The 19,621-nt window shown below is 49.8% G+C and overlaps 1 protein-coding gene across 5 annotated transcripts in view; it reads right to left on the bottom strand.

The window, feature by feature from the left end:
* Positions 1-19,621, bottom strand: part of iqsec1a (IQ motif and Sec7 domain ArfGEF 1a) — an 81,874-nt gene that overhangs the window by 36,103 nt on the left and 26,150 nt on the right. The window contains exon 1 of one of the 5 annotated variants that reach the window (XM_068729593.1): positions 13,018-13,304. The exons of 1 other annotated variant lie outside the window; for it this stretch is intronic. In XM_068729593.1, the coding sequence (XP_068585694.1) occupies positions 13,018-13,136 (119 nt within the window). In that variant the 5' untranslated portion in view covers positions 13,137-13,304. Of the gene's footprint in view, positions 1-1,376; positions 2,327-3,767; positions 4,556-13,017; positions 13,305-19,621 lie in introns of those variants that run through there. 3 more of the 5 variants (XM_068729586.1, XM_068729589.1, XM_068729590.1) reach the window with 3 other exon arrangements.

Genomic DNA, 19,621 nt, shown 5'->3' with positions numbered 1-19,621 from the left:
CCACAGTGGAACTGCAAGCTCGCTTTGGCAGGTTGCTACTTTTCCATTACAAGCCCCCCCCCCCCCCAAAAAAGAGGACCTCACTTGTCATATAGCCAGCGTACCAAAGCAGGGGACCAACAGAGGGGTCCGTTACGTCGGAGTCGTTTACCTATAATGAAGCAGCGCGGTTCTGTCGGACGGTGTTTAGCGTCCCGGTTCATTCAGAGACCCTACAGATCCGTCCTCCTCTGCTCCGTCCCGTGGAGATCCACTACGGGACAAAGGAGGCACTATAGTGACCCGCTCCAGATCGGCACACATTGAATAAGTAATGCCGTCTGTCGGCTTTTCTCTCCGACACGGAACCGGAGTCGTATCAGGTGTACCCCGGTGTCTACGGTGTCCCTGCTACCGGATTCCTGAGCAGGTTAGCATGAACTCGCTCAGGACGTTAGGTAGGGGGTGTAAGGATAGACAGCAAAGGGAGGAAGGACACGAGGACAGGACGAGTAAGGAAAGGAGAAGCTCATTTTGGTCAGTTACTGTGACTAATCACAGCTTAGAACCCGCCCACTAGTTATAGATGTAGCCCAGTTTAACCTTTTATTTTAAATACATGTTCTAATTATAATCAGGCAAACCCCAAACCACGATTATAACAAAGAACAATTTATAATAATAGAAGTAATAAAATCAAATAAAAGCCTTTATGTCAGAATAATAGTTGAAATAGGAAAACTGTGTTGTAATAAACTTTTTTAATAATTAATAATAATAACATGAAACGTTGCGTTTCAAATGTTCAGAGTTGTGTCCTTACTAAGTGTTTGTGTCACTTATCCTGCCAGTGAGGGAAGAAACAAAGCGTACGTTTGGAGAGGTCAACACCGTGACCTCCAGAAGCTCGACCCTGTCGGCTCCACGACTACGATCACAGGTTGAACGAACAACATCAGTCAATCGTTCACATAATTCCATCACTGTGGATAAAGATAATAATAATCGTGTCTCTGTCATACAGAATAATGTTAATCTCTATCAGAGAGATGTGAATCCTGAGGACGTTCCTGCTCTACTGAGACAAAGTGAGGTGATAATAAGGCTTAAGAGAGGACAGATTATTATGTCTTCATCACTGAAAGACCTCGAGAGCGTCTTCACTCAACGTCTGTCTTTTCTTTCCGCTCGTCTGCCAGTGAGAATATATTTCCGTGGTTCTGGACAGGAAACCGTCGGGCTCGAGCATATAGACAGGAATGTTTATTCGATCGGTCGAGAAACGTCAGGAATATCTGCAGAGGCCGCCGCGGTCGGTCGGAAACGCCGAAACCGCCACTTATAAACCCGCTCGCCACCGACCAGTCCACCCTGACCCGAGCCAGACGGCCTCCTACCTTATAGTTCGGCTGGTAATGCAGTACTTCCACATCGCATTCCACATGGCGGTGACATCACCGGAGGCGTCGGACATGCCCGAAAAAAGTGCGCATGGCACTGAAGAGGAAGTTTAAAAAACAAAAACAAAACAAAAAAAGTTTCAAAAAGAAACAAAAACTGCGGCAACTCCCCCCAAAAAGAGCCACCAGAAGCACAGTCTGTGCTCACTCCCTTCTCCACCACAAATTACAGCCCACATCCTTCACTTTCCATGGAAAACCCGCAGAGAAGTTCATTCTTTTTCGCTGCTAAAGTTACTTCGTCTGTGCCTGACCCAGTTTAATGTCGGGCTCTGGGTTGCTGCTCTAGCGAGCTGCCTGATGACCAAGTAAGGTAAAGGCCCGGTACGTATAGCAGGAGAAAAATCACCCCTCTTCTCAACAAAGGCTCTCCACCCACAACCACACACACACACACACACACACACACACACACACACACACACACACACACACACACACACACACACACACACCAGTCCTCTTTCTGCTCTCTGCGGACTCCCCTTCCCTTTCTGTGTCGTCCAATACGATCTTTCACTCATCCACTGCTCCCCGATGGCGATGGGCGGGGCCTATGATGTGAGTGTGATGTGTTTATGTGGAAGAGAGAGAGAGAGAAACAGAGTGATAGCTACAGATGGAGAGATAGAAGGAGAGTGCTTTCGGTCCCTGCTGTGTGTGTGTGTGTGTGTGTGTGTGTGTGTGTGTGTGTGTGTGTGTGTGTTAATACTCGGGCACGTGTCCAACAATCACAACCGCACTCAATGGGAAGGCCGCGCAGGAGGGAGGGTGAGCCCCAGTTCAGCAGCTGGGAGAGGCTGTTTTGAGTTTCTACGCTGACCTCGCTCTAGACAACACGGCCTCGGTCCCGGGACACAACCGGACCGCGTTCCTCCCGGAGCCGGAGCAGCGTAATGAGTTACGCCCCCCCGCCCCCCCCCCCCCGTGACCAGGATGTTCCAGGAACTCTGCGGGATCAGACACTTCATGAGTCGTTCACAGCGTGTGGAAAATAATTGTAACGACAACAATCATCGGTCGTCCTAAATCATTCTAGAGACCACTGAGTCACAGATCAGCAGCAGAAGACTTCATTATTTTACACGAAGTAGACCTTTTTGAAGACGGATTTGAAATGCTGCACATGCAACATCAGAAAATCTACAAAAAGATGACAGTCATATCACAGGCATGTGGTATTGCACCAACAGCTGGGGGGGGGGGGTGTTCCCTGAAACAGTTGCGAGCTGAATCTGTGCTGCATTATTAATGAATAACAGACATACTGTCGCTCACCTCCAGTATTCTAAAGCTGGTGTTGTATATGTGTGAAGGCATTAGCATAGAGAGGATTTCACAGGTACGGCGTCTTCACACACACCCAACGCAGCTCTCGCTTGTGATTCAGACATCAAACATCTGCACGGCGGGACGCGCACGAAGGAAAACCTCTGCAAAAAAACGTAACCGGCCGGATCTCATATGTGAGCAGCAGCAGGAAAACAAACCAAAATATTGTCTCGACAGAGAGCGAGGCGACCGGCGCTGAGCAACGACAGACGGCTGAAGCTCAAACTGCTGCTTGAAATAAACAAGCTGCAGATAATCGAGCTGAAAGTGAAGACCGCCCAAATGTTAAAGCACCTTTGGGGGGGGGGGGGGACCATTCATGCTCTTTACATCTTCAACAGATAGTGGCCGGTTTGGTGCAAAAGAGCACCATCTGCATCTCAGTTGGAGGTGCTGGAGCGTATGTGTGGTGCGTGCAGCATCAGATATCTGCAGTAAAAGGTCTCAGCACCTCAGCAGGGGGATGGGGTGAGAGAGGAGCGTCTCTTTAACGCATCCAAAGGAAAGGTAGCCGTGATGTTCAAGCCGCCGCATATCTTGCATCCTCTGGATTCACCGCTGTGTCACCAAAGGACACTAAATCAAATCTGAGGACTGATTGCCACCCTTGATGCGAGCTGCACAGCTCGACTTGGTAATCGGGCTCAGTGGGACAGGGACGAACTCAGTCAGAGTCGGCTCATCTCATGTAGACAGACAGCCGACGCAAACGAGATCATCCCGAGTGCCAAGTTACTTAACCGAGTGCTTCAACAGAGTAACGCTCGTAACCTGGATCGATGGCGGTTCAGCCAGCTCTCACGCTCCGCAGCCTCTCCGAGTCAGCAGGCTACGTCGGCGTGCAGAGCAGCTTTGATTTAAAACAGACTCTTTGAATTACTTCATCAAAGTCAACGCAGGAAGCAACATCAAGAAGCTGACGGCATTCTGCTATGATTACGAGTCGTTTAAAACAAGAAGAACGACGAATGAGCCGAGCTGACTTTAAAAACGTACCTCTTGTAAAAGGTGTTGTGTGGGTGCAAACACAGCACGTGCCAGTAGTCCAGGCAAAACGCTTTGAACTTCCACATCCTCAGCAGAGACGGTCAACGGGGCAGGAGAGCGGCGGACGTGTCGACGGTAAAAAGCACCATGGCACCACGGCAGCAGGACGCCGACGACTCCTCCAGCCAGTCAGTGGATCCCTGGCTCGGACGGTTTGGATCTGTCCTCCTCGGGAGCTCCAGCCCGGATGACAGCCTGAGTGGTTTTAACCCGCCCAGAGCGACCACATCGCTGCTGGAGCCGTCTCAGTCATCACCAAAACCAGGAAGCCAGGCCCGTCAGGAAGCCTCTTCAGGAACCGATCTGGACCTGCTATTAAAGCTCAGGATCCAACTTTCCTAATTCGAGCTCTATTTTGGCCACTTCTCCTCTCTTTTAGCTCCGATCCAGGTCAGTCAGTCAGTCTGTCCTCTGTGCCGGTCCCCAAACACAGTGCGTCAGTCCCGGATCCTCCGAGACGTCGAGGCTGCAGCCGAAGCTCTGCACCTCTCCGGCAAAGGTACAGGTAGTGGAATGTGTGGGAGCACCGGCAGAACCCTCAACCCCCCGCTCTAACAGGGACAGACTCGACGGGGGATCACCGGTGGCCTCCTCCTCCTCCTCCTCCTCCGTCTCCTCCTCTGCTGCAGGAACAAACTTTGTAACGAGCCGAGAGGCCGATGTCTCTTCCTCTCGCTCCTTCTTCAGCCTAACGACGGTCCTTTCTCCTCCTTCTCTCCGTCGAATCCTGAACCTCCTCCTCCTCCTCCTCCTCCTCCTCCTCCTATCTCTGTCCCCCTTCTCCCGGTCCTCTGCCTCCCGCTCTCTCTCCCGTCTCCCTCCTACAACTGCTGCCATCCACACAGGACCTCCCAGAAATGTGCCGATTCTGGTTGCTGGGCAACACTAGCGTACTACTGGAAGCTTCAAATGGAAGCCTGGCAGAGCGGCCCGCGATTGGATCGGCTTGTTCAGCGGGGAGGGAGGGGCCCCGCTGCAATGTTGTATGACCACATGAGTTTATATACACATGCTGCGTTTAAATAAACATGAGCTTCAAGAGCTCTCATGTTTGAGTAAAACAGAAAGGTTGCTTTACTCGACTCATCGGGGTCACGGAGGCTCTGCAGGAAACACAATTGCACATAATTTGCTTGAGTGAGAAGCTCAGTTATGGTAAACAGGGAGATTCGTGAATTTGTGTGTATGTAGAGGACCAGCATGTTAATCCCGTGTCTTCAACAGAAGCATGTCCAAAATGTGCTGCAGTGCTTGTGGTGCCATGAGAGCTGGACACATGGTGGAACGTTGCTCTCCTTTCTTGCAAACAATAAAAAAGGGGGTTTAGCACTTGAACACAAACACAGTGCTGCTCTTTCTCTGCCGGAGAGGCAGTGCCACGCTGCAGTGCCACCCGGTCCCAGCAGCCATGGGAAAAAGGGGGGGTGTGTGTGGAAGGGGCCTCTCATCAATATTCAGCCACTGTCAAGAGTCCAAACACACACACACACACACACACACACACACACACACACACACACACACACACACACACACACACACACACACACACACACACACACACACACACACACACACACACACACACACACACTGACAATATACTGCATGCATACACAAACAAGTAGTTGCAAACACAAGCAGCCAAATAAGAAGAAAAGGTGAGTATTTCCACATTAACACACCGATCAGTGTAGTTAGATCCGTTTCTCCGCACGACTCTTTTCACTCACACCTCCTGGCACAATCACAGCTTCCTTTTCGTCCCCCCCCCCCCCCGAGCCAAGATATAGAAAGACCGGAGCAGCACAAAGGCCACGCCGAGAGTCTGTGTGAACTGCAGGGACACGAAGGAATTCATTAATCTACACAACATTCATCAGCCTTTTGTCACACACACACTCGGTGCCCTCCGGATTTACACACATGGACCACACACTGACGGAATGTTCTTTCTATCTGTTCATCTCCATCTTCATCAGTGAAGGACATTTCACATTCTGTCTACGTAACAAGTGAGATTATCTTTCTGTTTAAATGTCTGAGTTTTAGTGGTCACGAGTCATTTTGCTGGAAAGCAAAAGACACGTTCAGAGCAGATTATCAGATGATATTTAGCGACAGAGGATGATGAGCCTCCATTAAGGATGCAGTTTCCAGGGTAAGCGACTGCACTTCTAAATATCTTTCTCAGTATTTCCAACAGTCCATTATCTCTTCTGTTGGCGATTTGCTTGTGAGGTTCAATGCCAGATGGAGAAAAGTCTGGTTTCTTTCAGCGGTGAGTGTGGCTGTGGAAACCCCGCTGCTTAAAGCGAGCAGAACATTCCAGAGTCTGCCAAAAAAAAGGGAGAGAAGAGCAGTTAATGCAGCGCCGACGGGCCCAAAACACAGGTGGCTCCCACTCGTGACGGGCTGGTTACTGTGGGATGAAGAGCCGAGTTAGAGCGTACACAAGCACAACAGGAGAGGAGATGAATAGACGGATACGTCGCTCAACATGGTATGCAGTCAACCACACGTGCAGGTGACTAATTGGTCGTGTTGGTCGGAGTTGACTAAGAGTTATTTAGTCATTTTTTAGGCTTTTTCTCTATCAGTGCATTTCTGGTACAAGATTTAAAGTGCTGCTTTTACACAAGTCTTTGTGGAGAATCTCGGTTTTACAGATCTGTCGATTGAATCGACTGTGATTTAACATCTGCAGGCCGCTTCAGTCTTTCACACGAGTTTGGTCATCCAGGGACACGTTACACGTTTACAAATGACAGAACATTGGGGAGGAACATGCAACAGAAGGTGCTTGACTGATGGCTTCATGGCTTCATGGTGTGTCACACAGCCAGCCACCAGGACTTCACCCCGTCACCTTTAGATTTGATGCTCTTTTCCACCTCTGTGACGCCGGTTTAAACCCTGAAAACACAACGCCAGCGCGTTTCTGCAGCGAGGTAATTCACGACACGGGTCACATAAAGCATCCAAAAGCTGGTGTGTGTTTGGAAATATGACAGACTGACTAAAATCCCTACAGCACTGCAGGTGGATCAATATGAATCTACACTGCTCCAGCGCTCAAAAGCCTATAAAAGCTCAGCCATCAATCATAACTGACCTCATTTATTGTCTCCACATTGCTGCAGGTGCATCACGCCGTGGTGCACTGACGTGGGCTTGTCACAGCGCAGGGACCCCCGGTCCTGCCTGCGACTGACCCAGTCAACCACTGATAAGCTGCCCTGAGGATTTTCACCGCCACCTGCTCTGAGCGGGCGATGCGCAGTCAATAAGCACTTCAAAAGGGAAAAAGAGGCGCGCTGCAGAAAATCCTCCGGTCGGCTGTACGTGAGAGGAGGTGAAAGAGGTCGCCGAGTGACAAAGTAGCCGTCAGGGAGTCCTTCTCAGCGTCTGCAATACGCTGGAGAAAGAATGGAAAAGGTTATTCAGACGTGCAAGAAGAAGATGACGGATACGAGGCGACGCATACAAGTCACTCCTCTGCAAGGTGGCTGTCCTGCACACAAAGAAGCTGACTGAACAATAGCTTCAACCCTGGACCGCCTCTCTGTTAACCTGACCCTGAACCTTTGTCCGCCTCCTTCTTGCAAAACTGATCCATTCAAAAGTCTTCCAAAGAGAGACAGATGGCGATAGCTCGTGATATAATACTCATCACACATCACGGAGCAGGCAAAGTTGCACTGAACATCCATGATTTAAAGTAGAGAGACGGACATGATGTGTGTGTGTGTGTGTGTGTGTGTGTGAAGGACAGTCTGTGTGAAGGACAGCGTGTCTGAACGCATGTGTTAGAAAAGTTCACCCCCTGGTGGCGGGTTGGAGCAGCTCTCGTGCTTTCAGAGCTCACAGGGACAACATGAGCCGATTCGCTCATCGTGGCAATAAATTAATTTCTCGTCGGTGCCGCATCAGAGAAGCATTCGATACACGGCACGACTCGGATCACGAGTGGGAAACTTGAACACATCAAACCACAACAACAACAACACGCGTTTCTAGACCATTAAACACAGTTCATGTCAGCTGCATGGACGGCGACGTCAGGATGATTTATGACGGCGATTCACGCTGTTCAACCCGAACTCTTTGCATACGTGTCACATGTTGTGCCTCCTCTTCGATTGGGGATAGAAACACACCGGCTGCAGTCAGCGGGGAGATTCCTTCACTAGTGTCTGACTAGCATGTTGGTTTAAACTACAGGACGGATACAATCATGTCGTGTTACAGAGGACGCTCTGGGGGAGACGATCTTACGTGGAAGTTACAGCAGAGTTTGCACGAGCACAAGCTCTGGCATCACGCAGTACAGTACAGCTGTTTAGCCCCCAGTCTGGAAGCAGAGTACAGGTGGAGGAGGGAAAAAGAAAAACGAGAGAGAACAGAAGGAGACGGAGGGCGTGGAGACAGAAGCGGGACGACAGAGAGAGAAAGACACATTTGGGAGGGAAGAGATCCATGACACCAGCGCACTCACTCCTCCAGCTTCAGGCAAGCAGCAGAAGACACTTCTGTGTGGCTGGTTGGAGGTCTTCAGTCTCTGCCGGCTGCCTTGAAGGCCTTTCATAACCCGAGGCCGGGAAACACAACCGATGACGAGCGCCGCCTCCACCGACAAAAGAGTGTGCACTTAAACGCAGCACCAGCAGCACGCTGTACACCACTCACGTCTCCTAGATGGTTGCATCTTCTGTCGTCATCCTGTGGCTTGTTGAATGATGTGTGCAGGCTTAGAACTGAGCCCATGTTAACACGTGAATACGACTCATGTTTAAAACCCCTGACAGGATTAACACGACTCGTATAAAGTAAGCAAACACAGCGAGCGCAGGAACCCCAGAGTCACGGGAGCGAAAGAACATGTATAGACAGAATATGCTCAAGTTATGAATCAGCAAAGCATGGAAATGAGACTCAATATGCGAGACGACATCCTCGCGATGCCTCGGTGTGGCTGTTATTATGTAACAGTGTTGCTGATGAACACAACCTCATATCTGTTTTTATTTTTGCCAGAGGAACAAAATGTTCTGGAGATGAATCCTCTTCTGATGCGCCCGACTCTCCTCTGCGCTGTCGCTTCTGACGTTGCCGTCGGCAAAGGCAGGAGCTCATTATGGGCCGTTTCAACCCACGGATGCATCAGACACTGGCTTCTCCCCCGAGGACACGAGAACTCACAGAGATGTTGCCCCCCGAGGGCCCAGCAGCTCCCGTTGGGTTGATAATCTTTACACACGGCTGACGCAGCTCCAGCTGCAAACTCAACCGCTGAAACCTCAGCGCCGGCCTACAGAGGTCCAGCTGCAGAGCTTTTTAAAGTGTGCAAATGACAGCCTTTGAGCTGAGCGACCTCGGCCTGAGCCAAGCTTGTGCTATTTTGGCAAAGGCCAAAAAATGCTGCCGTTGCATTTGTGCAGACGGCCGCTTGACTTGGCACTTGATCTCGTTTTGGAGCTCTGCGTTAAGGTAATTCCCGCTAACCCGACCCGCTAGATGGTTTGTTATACAGAACCATCGGAAGAGCAGTCATTGGAAACTGTGTGGAAAACAGCAGCCACTTTAAAAAAAGAAAATAAGGAAAGCGGGGGGCAGGTGATTGGATGAACCATCTGTCAATCAAACAGAGAGTGAGAGGAGAGTGAAACCGTCCGTTTCCATCTGCAGAGTTGCTCCTTGCTCTTGTTTAAATGGAGAAACGCTCTCCAGGTCTGATATAAGCGACTCTGTAGCAGCATCTACGCTCAGCTCATTAGGCGCTGCCATCGCTCACACACAGCTCAGCCACGCCCGGAGCTGCCAGCAGCTCCTCACAGGACGCTGATTAGTCCCGGCACCGGCTTGTCCCGTGCAAGGTAAAACTCCCCCCCCCCCCCATACCCGTTCTCTGATGAACGCTGCTCCACCGTGTTACACCACATCACCTTCTGTTCTAGTCTGCAACGCATTATTGATGGAGCAGGAGATGCGAGTGTCCTACTTTCTTGTCAGAACCATTAGGAAGAGATCAATGGAGAAGCTGCACGGCCCTTGGTATAATGACTGGAGTAATACCGACGGCGCTTCAATCACGTCCACTTTGCAGAACGACTGTAGTCATTCACGTCACTGTAGCTTTCAGACAAGTGACAAATCAGAAGGGTTATTACGCAGACAGGCCTGCGCATGTACACAGCAAGTAAACCCTGCTTTAACCAGTGACTCACTTCCAGCTCTGCACCGTCGTGCCCCCCCCCCCCCCCCGTCCACTGACGCTATGTGAACTGACAGCGTGCCCCGTGCCAACCCATGCGCTGGCATCGCCATGCATCGTTTCTGCGGCTGTTGTCTCGTGCAATAAGCGGCATGCGTCCCACACAGCTGCTGTCTCCCGGCGGAGGCGTACTCAGAGCGATGCCGGCCCTCTCAGTTTGCAGACCAGCACCACTGCGCTGTCAAAGGCTCAGGATCAGAGTGAAGGAATGTGCCGTCAGTGGCTCACAGCTCCGGTGACGCACTCTCTCTCTCTTCTCTTCTTTTTTTTTTTTTTCATCAGCGCTGGCGTCACTTGGAACGGTGGCATCGCGTTAGGAACCTCTCAGCCAATAAATGGAAATGGGCATTCCTGCCATAAAGGCTTTATGGTACGAATGCCCTCCGAGGATGCATGACATTATCTCAATGAAGGGCAAAGCCCATTGATGTTTATTAGCCACCTCGTCCGTTCAGTGTTCACATATTCACTGCTGAGAGGAGAGGGGAATAATCCATGCACGAAGATCAAACCCTCCCCGATGGTAATGTCACGGGCAATTGGATTACAAAAAGACGTGCGCATCTCAACTCCAACGCTTATCTTTCATGATCTGGAATTACACAAAATTAGCATATTAGTAGAAAGAGATCATTCCTTCTTTTTTTTCACGCACAAGCCAGGTTGACAGCGGAGCTGGGGCGGCAGTACCGGTGCAGAGAATCTAGTGATCAGATCCATGTCCTAACCGCCTCAGACGACAGCAACGGGAAGTTCTGTCGATTTAGCAACACCAGTACAACATGTGCTCTTTAAGCGCTTTCTGTCCCCGCTGTGGGATCAGCCTCGTCTGCTCTGCACCAGTAAACTACGGGAGATCAAGCTCCTTGTCTGTTTATCATATGGCCGCACATTAACAGACCTGGTTTGGTTACTTAAAGGCTTCAGCTACACACACACACACACACACACACACACACACACACACACACACACACACACACACACACACACACACACACACACACACACACACACACACACACACACACGCTGCTAAACTCAACAAAATACACTTCACACATCCCGTCGTGTTCCCGTCTTCTACTGAACCTCTGCATCCCTTCAGGCCGGAGCAGAGGACTGTGGTGTCCTTAAAGGGCCAAGAACGCCTTTTGGCCAAGTCCAGGTTATCCTCATCCTGGCCCTCCGGCGCCGTAAGCACAGCATTAGCATTCCAGAGGGACGGAGGCCTGCCAGCGGTGATGAAATGACATTTACAAACAGAACGGACTCATCCCGCTCCAGCTCCTCATTAAAGGAGTATTGGCCCGGCGCTGTGAGCCTCAGTCTGTGTGACGGACGGTCAGACCAACACATTAGTGTCAAACCGAGGCACATGTTCAACGACGGCGACTGTTTCACAAAGTCATCGATTTGCACCCCACTTTCCCCCCCTTTTCCCGAGCGCCGCCTCTCAGCCGTGTCATGTGACCTTCTGTGGTTAAAGCTCTCTTTGATCTAAAGCTGGAGGGGAAACAGGGAGGAGAGACGTCAGCCACAGACGGAACAAGATGTTCAGTCGTCTTTAATGCAACAACAAAAAGACAGTAAAGCACGTAATGAAACTACAATTACTGGTACACTAAAGGAACTTGAGAATGTGAGGAATGTATTCACTGGGCTGCACGCATGGAAACAACACAGAGAGTGGAGCCAGTGGACCGCCTGTGAAGGACTCCGTGGGGACCCGTGAAGGTCTCCTATTCATTAAGATGACTGATCCCCATGTATGGTATTAGATCGCGACACGACAGGGTAATTCAGCTCAACCTTATGCACCAGCTGTGAAGTACATGTGCGGAAAATTCAAGCGTCCGCGTACACGGACACGCGTACCGGGTCGAAGAAGAATCAGAGGGTCTAAAGTGATGCAGGCGGCACCCACGACAGAGACGGAGACAAACTTAAACGTGCCTCTGCGGAGGTAGCAGGATGCTTATTCAGCGAAATACTTGCGGTGTTGTGCACTAGGCAGGGGTTGATCGTGTGCAGATCAAAAACACACACCCTCACAAAACTACTAAAAAAAAAACCACAAACCCGATCTAATTCTATCCACCTTACATCCCGGCAGATGTGACACATGATTTACTGAAGTAGAGGCAAGCTTTCCACACAGACTGTACGACTCATCACCATCCCAGAAATAACAGCTCAGACCCAGCCGCATTTTGCACGCACACACACACACACACACACACACACACACACACACACACTGGCAATGCCACATACACACATTGTACCAATCACACAAGAGAACACACTCACACCCACAAATATATATATATATATATATATATATATATATATATATATATATATATATATATATATATATATATATATATATATATATATATATATATATATATATATATATATATATATATACACGGCAGAAGCTGAGAGGGACTCGTGTGCCCGGTGAGAGCTGTCACCGCATCATCCACAAATGAGTCATTCATCTCAGCCACCCGAGGCTCCAAAACCCATCACTCACATGACTCTGTTGTGATTTCACACATAGCGGTGTGCAAACACAGAAACAACGGAGACGCGTGGTTATTAATTCACTTCGGTGAAATCTTTCGCCTTTCATTCATCACGCGGACAAAACGCGATGTTCCACTCGGCCGCCCCTCCCCTGGCGGTAGAGCTGTTGTTTACTAAGAGCACAGCAGGGGAACATGAGCGGACAGAGCGAGGTCTGCATGCAATCAGTGACTCAGCAGAGGTATAAAACGCCGTGTTTTCCTCCACTACCGCCACCCACTCGACCGACGCCTTCTCCATCCATGAATGGGACAGCTACACCAGTCCTCCCCTCCGGCAGCCTTCACACACACACACACACACACACACACTGAACATGCTACTCACATGTCGTAGAGCCGGTAGCCCATGGCGGAGCCCGGTCTGCTCGAGTGGGACCCGGGGTCTCGGGTTCGCCGGGGGTCCGTGCTGCTCACCACGGCGCGCCACACGCTCGGCTTGTCCATCCTGTGTGTGCTGGTCAATGGGACTGCGTGACTGAGACGGCTCTCTCCCTCTCCCAGTCACAAACACAGGCAGCCAGCGAGCAGTGTGTGTGTGTGTGTGTGTGTGTGTGTGTGTGTGTGTGTGTGTGTGTGTGTGTGTGATGTAACGAGGAGCGTCCAAGAGGCTGGCAGGCTGGTGGGGGGGGGGGGGGTGGAGGGTGAGTTGGCTGGTGATGGAGGAGGAGGAGGAAGTGGAGGAGAGGTAGTAATGGTGAGGGGGCCAAGAAGCTAAAGGAGCGATCTGTTAAGTACTGATGTGAAGCCTCCGTTTTAAAGCATGGTGGATGATGGGTAATTCTTCGCCGGTGCCAGTGCCTGAGGAGGCTGCAGGCAGGAGGACACGACCTGCAGGAGAGCTGCCGGGAGATTATACCGCCTCTCGTAAACACAGAGAGGCATCTGCGTACCCCTCTCTCCACCCTCTCATCTGCTCTCAGTAGTACGGTCCTCAGCGGGGCCACGCGATTGGCTCCTTGGTCTCCATAGAAACAGGAGGATGTGTCAGAGGTAGGGCTCATTATCATGCCTCCTCTCCAGCTCCCTCCCATTTTGTTTTCTCTCCTTCTTCTCCGTCTCTCCCTCTCTTTTCCAATTTCTCTTCTTCTCACATACTCCCCCCCTCCCCTCCTCCCCTCCTCTCTTCTGAAATCAATGCTCTTTTCTCTGTAGTGTCTTTCAAAACAGACGAGGCTTTCCTGTCCAGCGAGGAATGGCGCACACAGGTAAAGATGCTGCACAGCTAATTACGTCTTCAGAGGAAAGAAACGGTACAGAACCAACACACAGAATGAGATGATCAGCAGGGGAAGTCTTTTGATGGAAGGCGCTACAGACCGAGTTTAATACAGTTCTGGACTTCGTATCGCCAGAAGTTGGTGGGAGAGAATCTGTGTGGCTTGCAGAGACATTGCATCATGTATAAGTGATGCACAAACCAGAACGGAAGTGTGAAATATGAAGCAGAAATAAGGCAATATCGACGAAGATTTAAAAAAAAAAAAAAAGAAAAAAAAGAAGGAAGATTTGGCTGCAGAACTGGTCAAAATGAACACGAGCTGCAGACAGTGGACTGTACGCTGTACTGAGCCCCTCTTAGGAAATACATGGTACTGTTGTTGACACCTTCACCAGGTAACGGCATCCAGAGCGGGATGGTAGGCAGGAGAGTGTCTATGGAGACACACACACACACACACACACACAGTACATATATAAACACACACACACACACACACACACACACACACACACACACACACACACACACACACACACACAGCGGGCTACAGACAGGAACCCTGGGTTTGGTGGCTTACGGTCCCCCGGGGGAGGATGCGCTTCACCCCGGGGCAGACTGCGCGGCACGCAGCGCCGTCGATGCATCGAGCGTTAGCGGCAAGGTGACTACCAGCACCGTCAGCCCTTTGTCTTTTTCTTAATGAACTTGTGTAGCGGCTAATTGTGCACGTGCGTCATCTCGCTGCAATTACACTGGCTGTGTGCTCTCCAATTATCAAGCACAAGTGCTGATCCCTCCAGCTTCACCATGCACTTCACACTGAGCCGTGTGTGTGTGTGTGTGTGTGTGTGTGTGTGTGTTCGTGCACACTTGTTTGTGTACACCTGCGAGCATAGACTGGAAGCTATGCATCATTTTTGAATCCAACATTGTCCAACTCTTCACATCCACAGAACTAGGGTGAGATATTTGAACGTTTTCACACGCTCCCCAGAGTACCAACATCCACGTCTATTTCTTTTGCTCCACACCTCGGCCATGATATCCACTTAACACACACTATAACACATAACGAGGAGATTGCCATTTAATCTACTGCAGCTGTTCATGTTGGTAGTCGACCCGAACACCTTTCTCCTGGAGGACAGACTCGAGGCTTCGAGCTCCCGAGGTTAACACAATTGACATTTCAATATGCTCAATTGCTGGATAAGGATTGCAGCCTCTAACTAGCAGGACTTCAGACCTTAAGTCCAGTCACCGATAGAGCACAGAGACAGAGCACCAGGGAGGTGTTCTGCAAGAACTCGAGCACAATTCTACCAAAAGCGTGGCGAGTAATCCAACCTGCAGGCTGACAGTCGACCAATTTATGTGCTCTGTTCACAGTCTATGTGTGTGTGTGTGTGTGTGTTTGGATGCATGCACGGCATACAAAGTGTGTGAGGTGTGTGTGTGTGTGTGTGTGTGTGTGTGTGTGTGCATTGTTAGCAAAAGGGTGTGTGGGGGAGGGGCTCTGACAGGTGAGATCCATTCTGTTCAACATCGAGTGTGTATCCAAAAACTCCAAGCAGAGTGTTAGTAGTCTAGGCAGGTACGTACACACACACACACACACACACACACACACACACACACACACACACACACACACACAGCAGAGCAAGATGCTCTTTCAGATTGATAAGTGTGCAGAAATGAAAATCTCTATTAATTTGTATGTTTTCTTTAGTCTTAAATCACCTTTAACTCAGATAGATAGATAGATAGATAGATAGATAGATAGATAGATAGATAGATAGATAGATAGATAGATAGATAGATAGATAGATAGATAGATAGATAGATAGATAGACAGACAGACAGACAGACAGACAGACAGACAGACAGACAGACAGACAGACAGACAGACAGACAGACAGATAGATAGATAGATAGATAGATAGACAGACAGACAGACAGACAGACAGACAGACAGACAGACAGATAGGGAATTTTCACAACCGTAGTCCTCCTACACGCTTATCAGCACACGGGAGAAGTTTGAGTTGGTTGCACTCTGAAACGTCACCACTAGATGCCGCCACATCCGACATCCGACCTAATCGATTGTGATTGACGATAAAAGTCAAAAAGTGCTTACAGCGGCTATAAAACATACTGGAATCACCAGTTTGGACCAATACCCTTTTAAATGAAAAACTAACAAACAATCTGGAATAAGGAAATCATAAATCATAAGGTCCCACTGCATAAACAAAGGATAAATACAAATGTGTGAGTCTGTGTTCATTTATTTTTCACCTCTCTGCCGTGACAGGGACAGCTTTTCTTGTGACGATACTCACAAAAGAGCAAACAGTCACAGACACCGATGGGAGTTAACGTTTGCCTCCCTAACCCCTTAAGATGTACAAATACTGCACACGGTGGCCTTCTTGTGCCAAACTCCTCCGTCACCATATGGCCACTTTTAATCCAGCTGGCCTTCGTGTGTGTGTGTGTGTGTGTGTGTGTGTGTGTGTGTGTGTGTGTGTGTGTGTGAGTGATGTAGCTGTAGGACTCTGTGCAGGTCTATGTGCAGAAATCCTTCCAGCCTGGCAGCACACACACACACACACACACACACACACACACACACACACACACACACACACACTTTGTATGCCGTGCATGCATCCACACACACACACACACACACACACACACACACACACACACACACACAAAGAACACGGATGAACACGCTCTGCAGAAGGCTTTTAGTGTCACAGGAAACGCATGCTGATGAGTTCCACACTAATTGCTCCGTGTCTGTCCTCTTGACAAATGGACCCGCCTGGAGAGCTTACATAGTGAGCTCTCATCCAGTCCGATAGCAGGCTGGAGAAGCCGAGTCACCGGAGGAGGATGAGTGAGCATTTTGAAACAAAAAAACATAAAAGGACGGAGCCGGAGCTGGAGATGAACTCAGGTTCTCGCACCAGAACTGCAGCAATTAAGTCGATCAATAACAGACTAATCAGCAACGATTAATCATTTCAGTCTTTTTTTGGATTATCTTCGGGTTTTGGATTGTTGGTGCGACATAAAAAGGCATCTGAGGATCGGCTCTCTTCCACTGTGAGGGAAGCGTTTCTCTTTGTTGTACAGATAGACTAGACGACTGGTGTGCTCACAGAATAATGAAATCGGTGATGAACGACGACAATAATAATCAGACGCAGCCCTGCCGCTTGTCGCTTTATACATTTGTGATTGTTAAAAACAAAAAGAAACAAGAGTTGCTCAGCTGAGAGTTGAAAGTCACAGAACGTCCTGACATTCAGTCTGCTGCCTCGCTGAAGACGGATAACAGAGATACAGTAAAACACCAGCCGGAGGTCACGAAACATCAAGTTCTGAACACCTCTCAGAACTGATGCAGCACTTTGTTCCCATCAAAGCGCATTCTGCTTTTTCGCTTCCTTTGGATTTCTTTTTAAATGTCTGCTCATTGCGCAGCGTTCCAGTATGCGTCTGCACAAAATATGTAGCATCAACAGTGGGGAGCATTATCACGCACTCAGCTAAGCTGCTCCACAGGGGTCCAGTCTCCTCCCATGAGACTTCAGCCCACTTCAAACGCACCAGAAACGGGGAGGGAGGGAGGGAGGGGGAGAGAGAGAGAGAGAGAGAGAGAGAGAGAGAGAGAGAGAGAGAGCGAGAGAGACAGAGAGAGAGAGAGAGAGAGACAGAGAGAGAGAGAGAGAGAGAGAGAGAGAGAGAGACACAGACAGAGACAGAGAGAGAGTCAAAGCAGGAGACGACCGACACTCACCCCCAGCACTAAGAGCTGCACGCCACCAGATGGCAGTGCATCACTTTGCTCTGCATGGACGGCAGGCGGCCCGAGGTGATCGATGCCTCTTACTGATGTTGGGGAACCATTTCCCTCAGGAGAGGTAACGTTAGGCCACATGTGACCGATGGAGAGAGGGAGAGCACATGTTGCGAGCTTCGTCTAGCGACATTAATCAAAACACACTCAAGCAACTGTTCCAGTCAGTGAGGATGACAGTGCACTAAATCCCAGGACGTTTGTGTGCTGTATCACATCAAGTTCTACTTCAAATGAAAAACATCAGTTATTTCAGCCTTGTTATCTTCTGCTTTTCGTTCCATGAAAACATTTTTCCTAACCACTCCCATCAGGGTCAACAGCCCCCCGGGGAGACAGTGACCTCCACCACCCTGCGCTGGAAGCGAGAGAAGCTCAGTTTATCTCCCGCGTTTCTTTTTCTCTGACAGCGCAGCTCTCTGGCAGAGGGCACGGCGCTGTGCAAAGGCTCCTTCTGTCACCGACTTGGCCTCGAGCCCGACGGACATCAGAGGCGGGAGACAGACGAGCTTTTCATAGCAGGCCGAACAAAGAGCCGCCTCTGCTCCGAAACGCTGCAGACACAACTCTGTCTTGACCCCTCGGGTCTCTGCCGAGGCTCTTTGCTGCCGCCGCCGCAGGAGTTTATGCTTCTCGATAAGCCGGTGTCAGTAATACTGATGTGAAGCTGTGGCAGTGCTGGAAGAAGTACTAAAGACCCGATACGACGTAAAAGTACCAATACTGAAATCTTCCGACAAGGAACTTTCCTTTTGTGTTGATTTTGGTGGTCCCTATGGACAGAGACCCTTTTAGAAAACCTCTCATTTCACTGCAGCGGGGGTCTGACAGTCTGCCCCGCTCAGTCCTGGTTCTGGATCTCTTCTTCTGGACCTATAGCAGCAGGTGGTCAGCGCTCTTCCTCCCTCCGGATCTCTGGCTGCAGGTCGAAAGGGGGGCCACGAAAGCCGGCTCTGGATCGGTCCAAGGTGGGCTGGTCGGAGGCCCCACTGGAGCCGAAGGAGTTTCTGGTGAACCTGAGCGATTTCCTCTGATTTTGCGCAGAATCCGACCCGGTGGCAACGATGATAAGCGCCAACGTGCTGATGTTCGTTTACTGAGGCATCAGGATTACAGTAAGAATGTTTCATAACCAGTTACATCAGTGAATCATGATAAGTAACCTTTGTGTATTTTACAGTATATTGCATGTGAATCTCATGTGAATTATGCCATCAATATGCAATATCACATAATCAAAAGGCATAATGGAAAGCTGGCTGCTCCTTCTGTTGTGCTGCTTTTGCATTTTTCATGTATGCTTCATTATGACCCATGAAGGGGAAAAAAAAATAAATCTATTCTAACGATCTAATCCTTCTGTCAGCTGCAGGTTCTGCTCCTCGCTCGCAGGAGATTTCACCTCTCACACACAATTCAGCAGCGGCAGCATCTCGTTAATGTCTCGTCGCACACGCACACAAATCCCTCTTCCCGAGCAGGAGAGCTGATGAAGCAGCTGAGAAACAAGCGATCACGCTCTCCTGTGCTCCTGAACTACTACTTGCTCTCTCACCTCATCCCTGCCTCGCTCCCTCTCCTCGCTCCCTCTCCTCGCTCCCTCTGCTCGCTCCCAGCGGCAATGCGGCGCTAAGGAATCGAAGGAAAGCCTCCCATCGGCCCGATATCGCCGTGGCTCGGAGCCGGTGAAAGGATAAGCTACGTGACGGACTCCAACTGTACGCGCTGATCTCCTGCTACATGTGATTTACCTTTCAAAACCACACCGGTGTCACGCATGGTTTTACCTTGAAATGTAACACCTGTGCACCGCTGCTAGACAGGTGG

This window comes from Cebidichthys violaceus, unplaced genomic scaffold (assembly GCF_023349555.1).
Source record: "Cebidichthys violaceus isolate CVI_PGR_0920_01 unplaced genomic scaffold, fCebVio1.0.p SCAF_47, whole genome shotgun sequence".
Lineage (NCBI taxonomy): Eukaryota > Metazoa > Chordata > Actinopteri > Perciformes > Stichaeidae > Cebidichthys > Cebidichthys violaceus.
This window is presented reverse-complemented; position numbering and strand designations above follow the sequence as displayed.